Consider the following 15,485-nt stretch of genomic DNA (forward strand, 5'->3'; position numbering starts at 1 on the left):
GCAGCCGCCTTTCCGCCGCTCGGCACCGCCATCGCGCTCCGCGCTCGCCGCCCCGCTCGCACCCGCCCGGCCGCTGCCTGCGCCTCCCCCCGCCGCCAACATGTACGACGCGGACGAAGGTGAGGCCTTCCAACCCCCCCTTTTTTTTTCCCCTCCGCCTTTTTGTCCCGTCCGTCCCAGCAAGGCGGGCAGGGGCGGCGCTGGGAGCGCGCGGGGCCCGCAGGAGCCGGGAAATGCTCCGGATTTCCCTCGGGAGCCGGGAGCGGGGGGATGATCCGGATCCCCCGCGGGAGCTGGGAGCGGGGGGATGATCCGGATCCCCCGCGGGAGCCGGGAGATGCTCCGGATCTCCCTCGGGAGCCGGGAGCGGGGGGATGCTCCGGATCTCCCGCGGGAGCCGGGAGCGGGGGGATGCTCCGGATCTCCCGCGGGAGCCGGGAGTGGGGGGCATGCTCCGGATCCCCCGCGGGAGCCGGGCAGGCACGGGTGCTGCTGGGGTGCCGGAGAGTCCCTCGGCCAGCGAGGAGGGACACCGAGGTGGTGGTGGGAGCCCGGCTCACACGCTGTGCTTCTTTCCCCGCAGATATGCAGTATGATGAGGACGATGATGAGATCACGCCCGACCTGTGGCAAGAAGCCTGCTGGATTGTCATTAGGTGACTGTCTAAAACTCCCTTTTCTTAACCCTTCATCACTTGCGCTCTTGGCCTCACAGGTGGCGTCCACTTTGCTAGGGACATGTCCTGGGAGCTGCAGGCTTGGTTATGCTGAATCCTGTGTTGTACCACGTTCAGAGCAGGAGGGCTTTAAGTGTTGTCATCGGGGATGAGGAACCCCTGCTGACCCTCAGGGAGCCACACTGTTTTCAATTAAGTGAGAGGTGGTTTTGATTCCGTATCAAGCACATAATTTTGTCCACTAATCTCATAGCTGATGCTGGCATTAGGAAGTTAGTACTTGACTATTTTTACCATTTAAGTGGATTATTTTCTATCAAAAAGCCCCCCTGCAGCTTCTTGTGACTTTAATAAGTGGGTTGCCGTGTGGAACTGAGGAAAAAGTGTTTCTTTCACTAGTTGCATCATTCTTAAGATGTACATTAATGGTGCCTTAGAATAGCACCTGCAAGCAGAAAGGTAGATCTGCAGAGGTGGTCCCATAAACGCTCTGGTTGGAGAGCAGAGATGTGAAACTTTGGAGACAGAAGGAGATCCTTTCTTTTGCGGAGCAGTAAAGCTGTCTTTGCTTTCAGACGTGGGAGGTATCTAAGACAAATTCTTCCACTGAAGCTGCACCTCACTCCATATGGCAAAATGCTTTGTTTACTGTGAGAGTGACCAAGCCCTGGCATGAGTTGTCCAGAGAGGTCATGGAGTCTGTATCTCCATCCTTGGTGTTAACTCAAAAGCTGTCTGAAGCTGGTTAAAGGCAATGAGCTGTAGGTGACCTTGCTTGGGTGCCATGATAGGACAAGGTGACATCCAGACATCCCTTCCAGCCTCAACTGTTCCGTAATACAGATTGATCTTCCCCTTGGGCAGTGGCAGACTGTGCAGCAACAGCACGATAGCCAGGGCTGTGCTGCCCTTGGGGAAGCCTGAAGCTATTGCTAGGGGGGTGGTTATGTGCAGTTTTCTCTGGAGATCGTGGCAGTGATGGGACAGAAGCTCAGGTAATGTGGGTTCTCTGGCTCACTTCAGTAATACCTCACTGAGGCAGAGGAGCTTGCTGGCAGGAGCTAATGCAGCAGATGTGCTTAGTTCATCCCATCAAAAGTTAGGATGTGGGGCTTCAAATTTAGTCTTTGATTTTTACAGTTAGGTTATGCTGGGTTAAAGTTGGGTAACCCAAAGGCTAAGGGAAACCTGGAGAAGGAATGAAGCTGGGAATCATTTGTGGCTAGAACATAGGGGATTCAAGTTAAAAGAAGTTCTGAGAACCATTACTTGGACTTCGGGGCATGCTCTCCTTTTACTGCAGCTTGGAAAATTATTTAAAGCAAAACGATTTACAGTTGTGTTTGAAAACTTTAGCTGAAGCCGCTTTCACTGAGGTTTGTCATCATATTTCCCTTCTAACTTAAGGTAGGCTGTGTGTGCAGTCGTGGCTTAGCCAAGAGATGTCAGCACATCTGTCACTTTGTAGTTTCTGTGTCTTCAAGCAGTGAGAGAATTATCAAACATTTTTGAGCATCTCTTTGAAACTCATGCCTTGGGATAAGTGAGTGTGTTTGATTCTCTACTGTATTTCGTGACTTTTGGAGGTTTTGTTATAAATCTTAAGCTTGTTCTATGAAATATCTGAATTAAATTAAGATTTCTCATTCATTAATCTGCTTTTTTTTAGCTCCTACTTTGATGAAAAGGGTTTAGTGAGGCAACAGTTGGATTCTTTTGATGAGTTTATTCAGATGTCTGTGCAGAGAATTGTTGAAGATGCACCACCAATTGATTTACAAGCTGAAGCCCAGCATGCCTCAGGAGAAGTGGAGGAGCCGGTAAGTGGAGAACCCAGGCAGAGATGGTGTGTTTTTACAATGCAAAATCATTTTGCATTGGATTTATTCAACCCCTATCTCAAGAGATGGAAATACATATAAGCTATGATGCTGCTTGTGCAGTCAATAGGACAGAAGGATGAACTCTTGGAGTCTGAGATATGTGGCTAAGTTGTCATATAGTCGGGTATATAACTGAGAAGTATGTTCAAGATCTTTGTTATCCATGGAATTGAACTTCCCTGTCCTATAGACTCCTTTTGGTTGAGAAGTGACCAAGAACGACTGGCTACTGTGGCTCATATTGTCAATTGCTGTGAAAAACTGCATTGACAGAGATGTAGTAGAGCAAGTCAGGTAGCCAAAAGCAAGTTTTGGTGGGATTTTGGTTTTCAGTAGCTTTACCACAGCAGGAAAGATTTACAGCTGAAAACTTCTGTTAGTTTTCTTCAGCTGAAGTTAGGTCCAGGTTTTCAAAGATTGCTGTTACTCATCATCTTCCGTTGTCACCATGTTCCAAAGGAGAACCAATTGTCTCAGGTCTGTGCCCTGTGATGGCTCTTCTGTGATGAGAATGCACCTTCTACAGTGGCTGTTGTGCTTCATCTGTGTCCCTCATGTGGTCTGATCCCTGTTCCCCTAAGTTCCCATAGTGATAAGTGTTGCCCTGCTATCAGTCACTACCTTGATGTTTCCCTCTGAAGATTTAAAGGAACTTTAGGACACCGAAACATTGAGTTTGTTACACATTTTTCCTGTTCCCTTGCATTTTTTACTAATGCTATAGAATCATCCTCAGAACTGATGTGTAACCAACTTGCTGTGCTTTCATTTATTGGTAGTGGTTGTTCTTCTCCAGTAGCAGTTTTGGTTAGTAAAAAAAGAGATGTTTTATGAATGGGAGCAAAGCTTTACAAAAGCTTACAGCTTATTTGGTATGTCAACTGTCTCATTGTATATGTTAAAGCAGGTTCAGATATTTGCATCTTAAAACCAGTTTTATCTAAAGTTATGTAAGCAATAAAGGTCTAAGTAAGCATATGTAAGGCGTGATCTATTTTGTTAATATATTCACTGACTTGTCAGATTTTGAATTTGTTAGCTATTTTATAGGAAGAAGACCTGTTTGGTTAGTTTATTCATCACTTAGCAATGCTTTTGGTCCTTCAGTTTCCTCTGCTTTTTTATTAATGCAATGTTAAGAAATTATTAAAAGCTTTTTCGTGCTTTTTTGATCTAGACATCTGGAGAGGGATTGTTTCCATATCTTGAGCTGAAGACATGTGGCCGCATTGTGTATTAAACTCTTAAAGGCCACTCTGAACAACCAAAATTATTGTCTCTTCCATTACAAATAAATGTATTCTTGTTTTCCAGCCCCGTTATCTACTGAAGTTTGAACAAATCTATCTCTCCAAACCTACACACTGGGAAAGAGATGGAGCACCCTCACCTATGATGCCAAATGAAGCCAGACTAAGAAACCTTACGTAAGAACCAACTCTGTAGTGGATAAACACAAGGAAGAACTGCCTCTGCATTATTAATTTCTTTTTCAATATAGTAGTGCCTTGAAAATGTAATAAATACTGTTCTATTTAAAATTCCATGCCTATTTTTAAATCCAGATGATAATTGGTGATTTGGTAATAATGCTTAATATACCAATGAGTGCTTGAATAAGTGCCTTCATTACTCAAGGTTGTACAGAAAGGTAATAACTGACAGATAACACAGTGGTATTTTTATTCTGCAGGTATTCAGCTCCCTTGTATGTGGATATAACTAAAACAGTTATTAAAGAAGGGGAGGATCAGTTACAGACTCAGCATCAGAAAACCTTTATAGGAAAAATTCCTATTATGTTACGTTCAACATACTGTTTATTGAATGGCTTAACTGACCGTGATCTCTGTGAACTGAATGAATGCCCACTTGATCCTGGTGGCTATTTTATCATCAATGGATCAGAAAAGGTGAGGGATTATACCTTGCACAAGTGTCTTTACAGACACTGGAAGTTCTGTTGCTTGTTTCCATATGATTTGCCAGAAGCATAAGCACTGTTATTCCAGTCTGTCAGTTACTGTGTGATACTCTTGATCTTACAGAAAGATGGGAGTTTAGTCCTCTATTAGGACTTTCTCAAGCTACCTTCTTCCCTGAGATATGTTTCCCATCTTCAGTTCTTCCCTTCTTCAGTTGTGTGAACTGTTTTGCACTGAATGCCACAAAGTACTTTAGATATTTTCCTTTCTATTTCCAGCATTGCAGAGTAGCATGCACTCTAAAATGAGGCGCTTCTTCGCTTGGAGTGTCCTCCAGCTTGTTCACTGCTATGATGCATTTTATTATAAAATTGGATTTTTCCTTGCATTGCAGTGGATGCAGCTTTAGGAAGTCATATTCTCTTTGGGCTAGTCCTCCACCAGTGAAACTGCCAGTATTTTGTAACTGATAGCTGAGTAACTGCAGCAAAAGTATTAGAATTTTATTTTCTTCTTGGAGAAAAAGAATAATCCATCTTAGATTGTTATAGCTGACAGTTAAATTTACATGCCTATGTAGTGCATTGGCCTTGGAAAAACATAGTGAAATGCTTTCTTTATCAGTTGTGCCTAAAGCCAGCAAATGTCTCGGCGTAGCTCACAGATTTCATAAGTACATCACAGAGAACAGTGTTCCCTAAGTCTCTTGTTTTGGTTGTTTTGTCTTAACTAGCTGTATGTTTTGCTTAAATCTGTATTTTTTAAAATGCAGAGTATAATCCAGAGTTCAGCAAATTGACTTCATGCTGCGCAATGCTCTTATGCTTAAGGCACCTGAAGGAATAGTAGAAACACACTGTGCTTGTTACTTTGAGCATGCTCTTTTGTCAGTTATTTACTACTGTTCTTTCTCACACAGGTTCTGATTGCTCAAGAGAAAATGGCTACAAACACAGTGTATGTGTTCGCAAAGAAAGACTCAAAATATGCCTACACAGGAGAGTGTAGATCTTGTCTGGAAAATTCCTCTCGACCAACAAGTACTATATGGGTTAGCATGCTGGCCAGAGGCGGGCAGGTATGCCTGGGCAGTAATAACCCCTGCCCTGGGGATTACTGTAGAGATTGTTCTAGGAGTTTTATTACTGTCCTGTCTCTTTGTGTAGTTTGCTTTGGGGATTTTGAGAAGAAATTTCTTCTGATGCTAAGTTGCAAAGAAGCAAAATTAAGTGAAAATGTATTCTGTTTGTCATACAGTATGGCTGTGTCTATGATAATTTGAGGATTGACATGAAAACTTAGTTTATGGCAGGCTTTCAGGCAAGACTAAAAATAATTTTATAATTACTGTGTACGAGTTTTTAGAAAATCTAAAGAAGTTGTGTCCTGTGTTTTGATGAAGGACCAAAAGAGGAGCAGGGACCCTGTCTTTGCCGATGTCCAAGCTAGTGTTTAGTGTATTTTGCAGACCACATATAAATTCATATTTAACATCTAATTGTGCCATGTGTGAGGGGGAAATAAGTGCTACTTTTAACTTCTAAAGCAGAAGGTGTCAGTACTCATTTACTGTTGCACTGATGTGAAATTTTCCATGAGTAATTTTATTAGAAGTTTTTATGCTACTCTCACTCCCGATATCTGAGGCACTCCTGAGTCCTTCAGCATCCCACAGTGTTTCTGGAAAACGGGAGCAGCTACTTCAATAATCACTTGCACAGTGGGTTAGAAAAGCTGGGTTTAAGCTGACGAAAGGAACGCTGAGGGTGGTTTGCTCTTGGCAAATACACAGAAGGAGAAAATGCTGCATATTGGTGAACAAGTAGAATTTATGTTCCTTTGTATGACCAAATACCTCATAAGTTTTTGCAGACTTCTAAAGCTCAAAATGTTTTAAAATACAAAGTCACTGCCAGCATAAGGTTTCAGAATAGCTCCTTAGTTGTCCTGCTGAGAAGTTGTGCTTACCTGTGGCTCTTGAATAAATACACTTACATTGTATCATCCAAATCCAGAGAGATATTTTTGTTTAAAGGCAGGATGATTTAAGCCTAATGTGTTCTTTTCCCCATCTTTTCAGGGTGCCAAGAAGAGTGCTATCGGTCAGCGCATTGTAGCAACTTTGCCATATATCAAACAAGAAGTCCCCATCATTATTGTCTTTCGTGCACTAGGCTTTGTGTCCGACAGGGACATTTTAGAGCACATCATATATGATTTTGAAGATCCAGAAATGATGGAAATGGTAATACATGTTAAATTATGTATTGATGTTTGGTGATGTTTAGGTGTGACTGATCATCACTTAAAGTATTGTCCATTTTCTATTTGTAGTTTGTTTCTTTATTGTTATTTTTGTAGGTTGTCTATTAGAAATGTTAAAAGTTCTCTACCTAAACCTATTCTAATGAGTACTTAAAGTGAACAGAGTGCAATGGAAATTTCAGAGAGTTAATTAATATATATTTAGAGAGATAGGATCTTCTCCTGCCACCATTGACTTTAATTGTAAAATCTTGATTATACCTGAAACAGCAACAGGCCTAGAATGTACTCAAATGAGAGCTATTTTCTGAAGTCTAAACTATTTTTGTGTTCTTCCCATGTGCTTCATTACTGTTTTCTCTTGCCAGAAATACCAGGCTCAGTAATTAGCAGATCCTGGAAAGAGTCCTTAGCAAACTATTGTGTAGTTTCCTTCAACCGCAACAGACATGGGACGCTACAGGATTTTGCTGTATTTTTGTGCCTTAGGTCAAACCTTCTCTGGATGAAGCATTTGTCATTCAAGAGCAAAATGTTGCTCTGAACTTCATTGGCTCAAGAGGTGCAAAGCCAGGCGTCACCAAAGAAAAGAGAATCAAGTATGCTAAAGAAGTCCTGCAGAAAGAAATGCTCCCACATGTTGGTGTGAGTGACTTCTGTGAAACCAAAAAGGCCTATTTTCTAGGGTATGTCAGAACTTTGTCTCACATCTGCAAAGGAACCCTGAACATACATTTCATTCACATATATGTATATGATTGGAACAACACAGTAAATGCAAGTTTGTTTTTAACCTCAGTCTCTGGATACTCAGTGATAAACTTTAGGGCTCTGGTATAGTTTTGAGGCTGAGAAAATGAAAATTCCGATAAATAAAAAAAAGGAAACAAAACAAACCTCCAACACCTGAATCTTCAGTTAGATGTGATGATAGTGTTACGTGACTTTTTGCATGGACAAAATATAGAAATTGATAACTAATATGTAGATAACTACTGATAAGCTGAATGTAATGTAAATCACTTTATACTATTAGCACATTTTCTTGATCACTGCTTATTAGTATGCTGATGAAGTGCAATATCAGGAGACTTGCCGTTTTACACCTGACTACACATGCTTAAACAGAGCCCATCTTGCACAACAAGACAGACTGTAGCAAAAGATATTTTAATCATTATTTAAATATTGACTTCTCTCTGTCCTCTGTCCTCAGCCTGAACTTTTAGTGGGTCATTTAACTCTTGGGATGTGCTGAAGAGGTCTGTTTTAGGACACCAATATCCTAAAGATCTAAATAGACAGCCTTTAGGAAAGAGTTCACTGATCAATCTATGAAAGCATGTTATCTTTGTTGTGAATGCCTGCTGTCACTTTAAAACATAAACTCTCTTATTTGCTTAGGTATATGGTTCATAGATTGTTGTTGGCAGCACTGGGAAGAAGAGAGCTGGATGACAGAGATCATTATGGCAACAAAAGACTGGATCTTGCTGGGCCACTGTTGGCTTTCCTGTTCAGAGGGTAACTATCACATGTACACTTTCTTTGGACATAATTAATGGTAGAGGTGTTGCCAGCTCTGTGTCTAAATCAGTCAGACTAATTCCGTTGTGCCCAAGAGCCGGTTGCCTGTATCTGACTATAACCTTTTCATGGACTGATTAAGTTTCCTATTATAGTTGATGGCTAATATTGACTTGTTTTGCAGTGTCATTTGTGCATGTTCACAAACAGGTTAATTTGTTTTATTTCCTTCTGCCTTCCTGATAGTTACAAACTGCTTCTTTTCAGGAGGTCAGTGACATTTGTTCCAAATAGCACTGACTAGGGTGAACTGCTACAGCACTGCTTAATCATGTTCTTTGGTGTCTGTCTTCTACAGAATGTTTAAGAATTTGCTGAAGGAAGTGAGAATATATGCACAAAAGTTTATTGACAGAGGGAAAGATTTCAATTTGGAATTGGCAATTAAAACAAGAATTATTTCAGATGGTTTGAAGTATTCATTGGCAACTGGAAACTGGGGTGACCAGAAGAAAGCTCATCAAGCCAGAGCAGGAGTATCTCAGGTACAGTGGCTTTGTCAGGTTTGTGTAAAAGAAAAACTATATCATGGAAGGGTTTAACACTGCTTGTCAGCCATGCTTGTTCTATGTTAAATAAAAGCATTTTTAGAAGGAAACTTTCTTAGCTGACGCAGATGAAGATGCAAATAATTGATTCAGATGTGTAGTTTGTTGGTTTTTTTTGTCGTGGTTTGTTTTTTATTTTAGCTATTGCATTTACTGCTAAACAGTTGGTGTAACTCTTCTAAAGATTTTTTTCTGTGTTAGACCATATGCTTGTATGTCTGGTAAATTCTAGTCCCAGGGGATCTTTTGAGAGAATGAATTTCTTTCCTGTATTTACTTCCAGTGTTTCACAGGTGGTTAAAAGAAACTTGAGTGACACCTTGTAATAGAAAAGTAACATATTCCACAGCAAATGATGACGAGCACTGACTTTATTAGCCAGTGCAGTGCTTAATTGAGCTGCTTTCTCATAAGGATGAAAACAGAAAAAAGGTGTCAGTTTTTCAATGCCAGCACATTTTGTTGTCTGAAGCCCTTGTGGTATCATAATTCAGGGAAAGCAAAGTAAGGAGAGGGATGAAGATGGTTGGTGTCTCTGCATGGAGTGGTGTTGGTGTATGTGTATGAGGAGCTTGTTTGCTTTTTAAATAAATTCTCACATTTCAGGCTGTAAAAATAGATTTTCTTACCTTCTGAGAAGCTTCAAGCAGATTCTGAGAAGAATGTAAATGCTGATTTGCTCCTAAGTGGCCCTGGTTTTTCAAAATTTGAAAAGATGTCTGTATTACTGTATTGGCAAACCCCCCTAATGAAAATGTTGCTTAGAAAGTATTACTTGTTCAGTTACCTGAATGGAGAAAGTTATACAACAAAAAACAGCTCTTTGCTTGGATATAACTGTGTTCCTGCTGGGCCTTGACATGGTGTAAGTGTGTTCTGGAAACTCCTGCCACTACAACACTAGTTAGGAGCTTTTTATTCTAAGGATAAGTCTTAAGATTAGTGGAGGTGAACTAAAAAGTGTAACTAAAAGAAATCAGAGCTAGTTTAGTTCTTTTTAAGTACATAATTTCTAGAGGGCATTGACCCTTATGGTAATATAATGTCTGTCAACAACATACTTAAGAAGTTTTGACTAACTGAATTTCTTGCCATGTGCAGGTGTTAAACCGCCTGACTTTTGCATCTACGCTTTCCCACCTGAGACGCCTGAATTCTCCAATTGGGAGAGACGGGAAACTGGCAAAGCCCCGGCAGCTGCACAATACACTGTGGGGAATGGTTTGCCCTGCTGAGACTCCAGAGGTAATGAAAGCAGTATTTATGTCAGTACTTACTGCCTTTTTCTGCTGGTCATTTTGTAGCCATGGCACTTGTGATGATGGCTTGCATTTTTTTTAAAAATGCTGACATTATGCATGACAGGATTAGCTTTATAGCTAACTCTGTGGTTAAATGGCAGAAATTAATGAAGTAATTACCATGTTCTATGTCCAGTTCCTTGAGGAGTTGAAGTTTTGAGTTCCTGGATCTTCTTGGGGGTATCTCTTGATTTGATAATGCAAGTTAACTTTATGTTTCTGCTAGGGTCATGCAGTAGGACTTGTGAAGAACTTAGCCCTGATGGCTTATATTTCTGTGGGGTCTCAGCCATCCCCGATTTTGGAATTCTTGGAAGAGTGGAGTATGGAAAACCTGGAAGAAATTTCTCCAGCAGCAATAGCTGAGTATGTGCAAATGCAACTGTTTAAATAGACTTAAGCTTTTTGTCCTGCACAACACTTCAAGGTCTTGGGGGTTTTTGGTGTGTTTTTTTTTATTATTTTATGTTTGGTTTTCCCCTCTTTATAGTGCTACCAAGATCTTTGTTAATGGCTGCTGGGTAGGAATACACAAAGATCCAGAGCAGCTCATGAATACCCTCAGGAAGCTCCGTCGTCAGATGGACATCATTGTGTCAGAGGTATAAATTCTACAACTAGAGTTTCAGTGTCCTTTTAGACAAGGGAGGATAATGCCTTGATGCTACTTTGCAAGCTCCAAAGAGCAATATTTGCCAGTCTCTTTCTAAATATGTTTCATGTGGCAGTTTGTTTTGTTTTGTGTTTTGTTTGGAGATGTTTTTGAGTTTGGTGCCTTTTTTTGTTGTTACTTGATTTTGTATGTGATTTGTTGTTTGCTTTTGGGGTTTGGTTTGTTGGGGGTGAGAGTGTTGGTCGGTTGTTTTTAAAGAGGATCCAGCTGAAAAAAAAAAGTTGAAAATAGTCTTCTGAAATGCTTTTGTTGTAGTAGTGTTTGTTTGTTCTGTGCTGCTGATAGTGCCTGTAAAGTCTTTGCTTAAGGGAATTTAGTTATTGTTCTGTGGTCCAAGCTAAGTCTTTGCACTCATGGGATGCTGCTTTCTTGTACAGGTCTCAATGATTAGAGATATCCGTGAGCGAGAAATCCGCATCTATACCGATGCAGGCAGAATTTGTCGGCCCCTTTTAATTGTGGAGAAACAGAAATTGCTGTTGAAGAAAAGGCATATTGACCAACTGAAGGAAAGAGAGTATAACAACTACAGGTGAGATACATTCCTGAAATTCAGCTGAATGTTATTCACCATCTTGGAAGCTGCACATTCCCTTAGGTTGGAGAAAGAAATGTTTAAAGCTTTGTGCAGCTCAGACAAGCTTTCTCTGCCTGGTAGTCAATTTTTTGAATCACACTGAGGCAGTGATGGTAGTAGTAATAATCCGGGAAGTCCTTATTCTTTACTGCTGAAGAGGCCCATTTTATGTGTTAGTTGAGTTATTGGTTATTCAGTTGGCAGGATCTCGTAGCCAGTGGTGTGGTAGAGTACATTGATACCCTGGAAGAAGAGACTGTGATGCTGGCAATGACTCCAGATGACTTGCAAGAGAAAGGTGTGGCATATTGTTCAACATACACACACTGTGAGATTCACCCATCCATGATCCTGGGAGTCTGTGCATCTATTATCCCTTTCCCTGATCACAACCAGGTCAGTGCACCTCTTCTGACATCCTGCTTTCAAAGCTTATAGGAAACCCACAGGTGTGTGTGTGTGTGCGAAGAGCTTCATGTACATAATTACTGGTCTTTCCTTGTCTGTCTAGTCTCCCAGGAACACGTACCAGTCTGCTATGGGTAAGCAAGCTATGGGAGTTTACATTACAAACTTCCATGTTCGTATGGATACGTTGGCACATGTGTTGTATTATCCCCAGAAGCCCCTTGTAACAACACGCTCCATGGAGTACTTGCGATTCAGAGAGTTACCAGCAGGTGCGTTGTCAGTTCATGTTTGTTGAACAAAAATACTACTGTTTGTTTAAATGTCACAAATGTGTAGAATACCTGAGTATTTAGCAAATGTATGCAGTTTTAAAAATAACTATAGCTTAACTGCTAGTTTGGAGCTGGACAGCTAGACTGCAGAAAATCCTGGTAGTGCTGCAGGTGAAACTACTTTACCTCTATAGTGTGCTAAAACCTAACTGAAAAAATGCATTTTCGGTATTGATATTTGCTAGATTTTTTCACAAGGGGTCACTCTTGACTCTTTTCTACCCCAAAGTTGCTGATACCGAGTATTTTTGTGCGGGGAACATGGAGATGTTATCTCCAAAAGGGCAGAACAGCATCACGGTAGAGAACACAGCTTATTTTGAGTTACAAATAATGTCTGACTGGCATGTGTGGATCCTTTCAAAGTATTTGCTCTGCATATTATAGGTATCAACTCGATTGTAGCCATTGCATCATACACAGGCTATAACCAGGAAGACTCTGTCATCATGAACCGTTCTGCTGTTGACAGAGGCTTTTTCAGGTAATATTTTTTACTGCTTGGAATTAAAAAAAAAAACAAACCTATACTGAGTTGTCCAGAGGCTCAAGAAGAGTTCATCTTATGCTGGACGACAATGTTCTCCAAATCTTTCCAACCTGAGAAGCTTTTTAATTTGGGGGTTTTTTATGAGGTTGAAGGGAGCAGCACAATGAAAACAGTGAGTGTGTATCTTAACAAAACACAGCGAGTAATGGTTCATTCTCTGTGCAACCTGACTGCCCACTTTGCCTTCCCAGCTTTTCCATTTTGGTATTTATTACGTTTACTGTTCTTCATATGACAGTTCAATGAAAAACCATTTGGACTCTTTCCTGATGTATATTCATAAAACTCATGCCAGCTACATGAACTCCTTAATGACAATTATTGCAGCGTTGTAACATGATCTTGCCTTTAGTAACATGACAGTTGCTATCAGTGAGGATTGGCATGTTCCTCTCCTTGGTAGAAGCTGCTGTTGGGACGTGTGATTTAGTGCATTTTAGTACCTGAAAGACTGTGGCTTTGGTGTGCTGGCAACCAAGGCAGCAAGCAAAAACCCCTAAAGCCCCAGAAAGAAGCCTACATAAATTGAAAGTTTCCTGCTGCAGCTTAGTTGTACTGAGGGTGTCACTGCAAGGTAGCAGGAGCCTAAAACAGCTTGTAAAATGGCAGGTATAAGGAATAAAGTAGTATGAGAATGATATGCTGAAGATGTAAATAATCATTAGGAATAATAACTGCTTCTGAGATGTCAGCAAGATGCAAAAGTCTTTGCAGTTCATCAAAAATTAGCATGTTATCTAGATGTACTTGCAGTATCTGAAAATTGACCATCATAATGCCATCAGAAACTTGTTTGTCTGGTGGGGTTTTTTGTTTTTGTTTTCCCCTCTTCAGTGATATTCAGATTAAGAGGAAATTAGAGCCAAGGTTGTGTGGCATATGCTCCTTCTTTGGTTTTGGTTGTCATTAGTAATAGTAGCCATAATGTGTGATAAAAAAGTGATTATAGTGAAATTGAGATTTATGGATGAGGGAAAATGATGGTAGTGTCACTGGAGAAAACTTTATGGCTTTGTTTCAGATCTGTGTTCTACCGCTCATACAAAGAGCAGGAATCTAAAAAAGGGTATGACCAAGAGGAAGTTTTTGAAAAGCCTACACGTGAAACTTGCCAAGGTAAGATACAGGAGCATGCAAAGGCTGAGTTTTTAAGTTACATTTTTGTGGGAAAGGCTGTTAAATTGTCGAACTGATTCAGTATTCGTTTCGGGACATATAAGATAGCAGAGATGTCTATATTAGCTGCAATTAATCATTTGGGATACTTGTGTAAAATGAGATCTTTTTGCAATTGCCTGAAGTTGCAAGCAGACTTGTTGAATTTCTACAGAACATCAGAGTCAATATGAATAGTTGAAAAATTTGTGAATCCGCTTTCTCTTTTCCTTTTTTTCCCCAAGGTATGAGACATGCAATCTATGACAAACTTGACGATGATGGTTTGATAGCACCTGGGGTACGTGTGTCTGGGGATGATGTCATCATTGGCAAAACAGTCACACTGCCAGAAAACGAAGACGAACTGGAAAGCACAAACAGGCGCTTCACAAAGAGAGACTGCAGCACTTTTCTGCGAACTAGTGAGACTGGCATTGTAGATCAGGTCATGGTAACCCTTAACCAGGAAGGATACAAGTTCTGCAAGATTAGGGTGAGCAGCAATTGGTGTGCTTTCTACTTTTAAATAATCTTTGTTCTGTGTTTAAGTTATCCATTGAATGTTCCCCTGTTGCTTACAGGTGCGCTCTGTAAGAATTCCACAAATTGGAGATAAATTTGCTAGCAGACATGGTCAGAAAGGAACTTGTGGTATCCAGTACAGGCAAGAGGTAGTGATTTTTTTTTCTTCTTAACATTTTACCTGTGCTCTTCTTATCATTTGAAGTGCCTTAAGTGAATTGTCTGTAGAATAGCTACTCAGGTGCAATGTGTTGACTTAAATTTAGCTAAAAGATTTCATTTGGATCCAGGCATCTACTTTTCCTAAACATGACATTCTGAGAAGAATTGACTGTCTGTTTCCCTGCTCTAGGATATGCCCTTCACCTGTGAAGGCATCACACCTGATATCATTATCAATCCCCATGCCATCCCTTCCCGCATGACCATTGGTCACTTGATTGAGTGTCTTCAGGGCAAGGTAAGAAGAATCTTCTGTACTGAATGTCTGAGCAATATGACCTTAAAATTTGGAGGAGAGGTTATTGTTTGGTTTGGAGGTCTTTTATAAAGACAAGTACTGCCTAGTTGGTGTTACTTCACTAAAAAATAAGGATTGTTCTCCAGTTACTTGATAGCAAAAGGAGGTTTCTTGGGGAAGACCCATAGTCCTGTAAATTTTGTCCAGCAAATCCGACTACAGTGTGCTCTCTCATCTGTTGCTTTTGTTACAGACTTTTCCCCTTGCCTAGAAAACGTGTTGATACTCTGTATTTTTTAAATTGTGTAGCTGATAATCAAAGCAAGATAGGATACTCTTATAGGCATGGATTCTCAAATTTAAGCATTAAGAGTTAAAACTGATTTAAACAGCTTAATGTGGTCTAACCAGTCCTTCAGAAATTTAACAGACTTTTGCAAATCTTTTCTTTGTAGGTGTCTGCAAACAAGGGAGAAATTGGTGATGCTACACCTTTTAATGATGCTGTCAATGTGCAGAAGATTTCCAATCTTTTATCAGATTATGGCTATCATCTAAGAGGAAATGAGGTATAGTCAAAATATCAGCTTATTGTAATTTTTTTAATATACAGTTG

The 15,485-nt window shown here is 40.5% G+C and overlaps 1 protein-coding gene across 1 annotated transcript in view; it reads left to right on the top strand.

Annotated features, from left to right (window-relative positions):
* The window catches only part of POLR2B (RNA polymerase II subunit B), an 18,238-nt gene continuing 2,753 nt past the window's right edge, over positions 1–15,485 (top strand). The window contains exons 1-22 of the mRNA XM_071555828.1: positions 1–119; positions 584–656; positions 2,347–2,497; positions 3,875–3,987; positions 4,254–4,473; positions 5,405–5,563; positions 6,566–6,730; positions 7,240–7,436; positions 8,155–8,274; positions 8,636–8,822; positions 9,987–10,130; positions 10,413–10,552; positions 10,677–10,788; positions 11,237–11,391; positions 11,634–11,832; positions 11,948–12,116; positions 12,567–12,663; positions 13,751–13,845; positions 14,130–14,380; positions 14,469–14,558; positions 14,762–14,869; positions 15,325–15,438. Of these exons, the coding sequence (XP_071411929.1) occupies positions 101–119; positions 584–656; positions 2,347–2,497; positions 3,875–3,987; positions 4,254–4,473; positions 5,405–5,563; positions 6,566–6,730; positions 7,240–7,436; positions 8,155–8,274; positions 8,636–8,822; positions 9,987–10,130; positions 10,413–10,552; positions 10,677–10,788; positions 11,237–11,391; positions 11,634–11,832; positions 11,948–12,116; positions 12,567–12,663; positions 13,751–13,845; positions 14,130–14,380; positions 14,469–14,558; positions 14,762–14,869; positions 15,325–15,438 (3,078 nt within the window). The 5' untranslated portion in view covers positions 1–100. The remainder of the gene's footprint in view (positions 120–583; positions 657–2,346; positions 2,498–3,874; positions 3,988–4,253; positions 4,474–5,404; positions 5,564–6,565; positions 6,731–7,239; positions 7,437–8,154; positions 8,275–8,635; positions 8,823–9,986; positions 10,131–10,412; positions 10,553–10,676; positions 10,789–11,236; positions 11,392–11,633; positions 11,833–11,947; positions 12,117–12,566; positions 12,664–13,750; positions 13,846–14,129; positions 14,381–14,468; positions 14,559–14,761; positions 14,870–15,324; positions 15,439–15,485) is intronic.

The sequence above is a fragment of the Pithys albifrons genome, chromosome 5 (assembly GCF_047495875.1).
Source record: "Pithys albifrons albifrons isolate INPA30051 chromosome 5, PitAlb_v1, whole genome shotgun sequence".
In the NCBI taxonomy this organism is placed as follows: domain Eukaryota; kingdom Metazoa; phylum Chordata; class Aves; order Passeriformes; family Thamnophilidae; genus Pithys; species Pithys albifrons.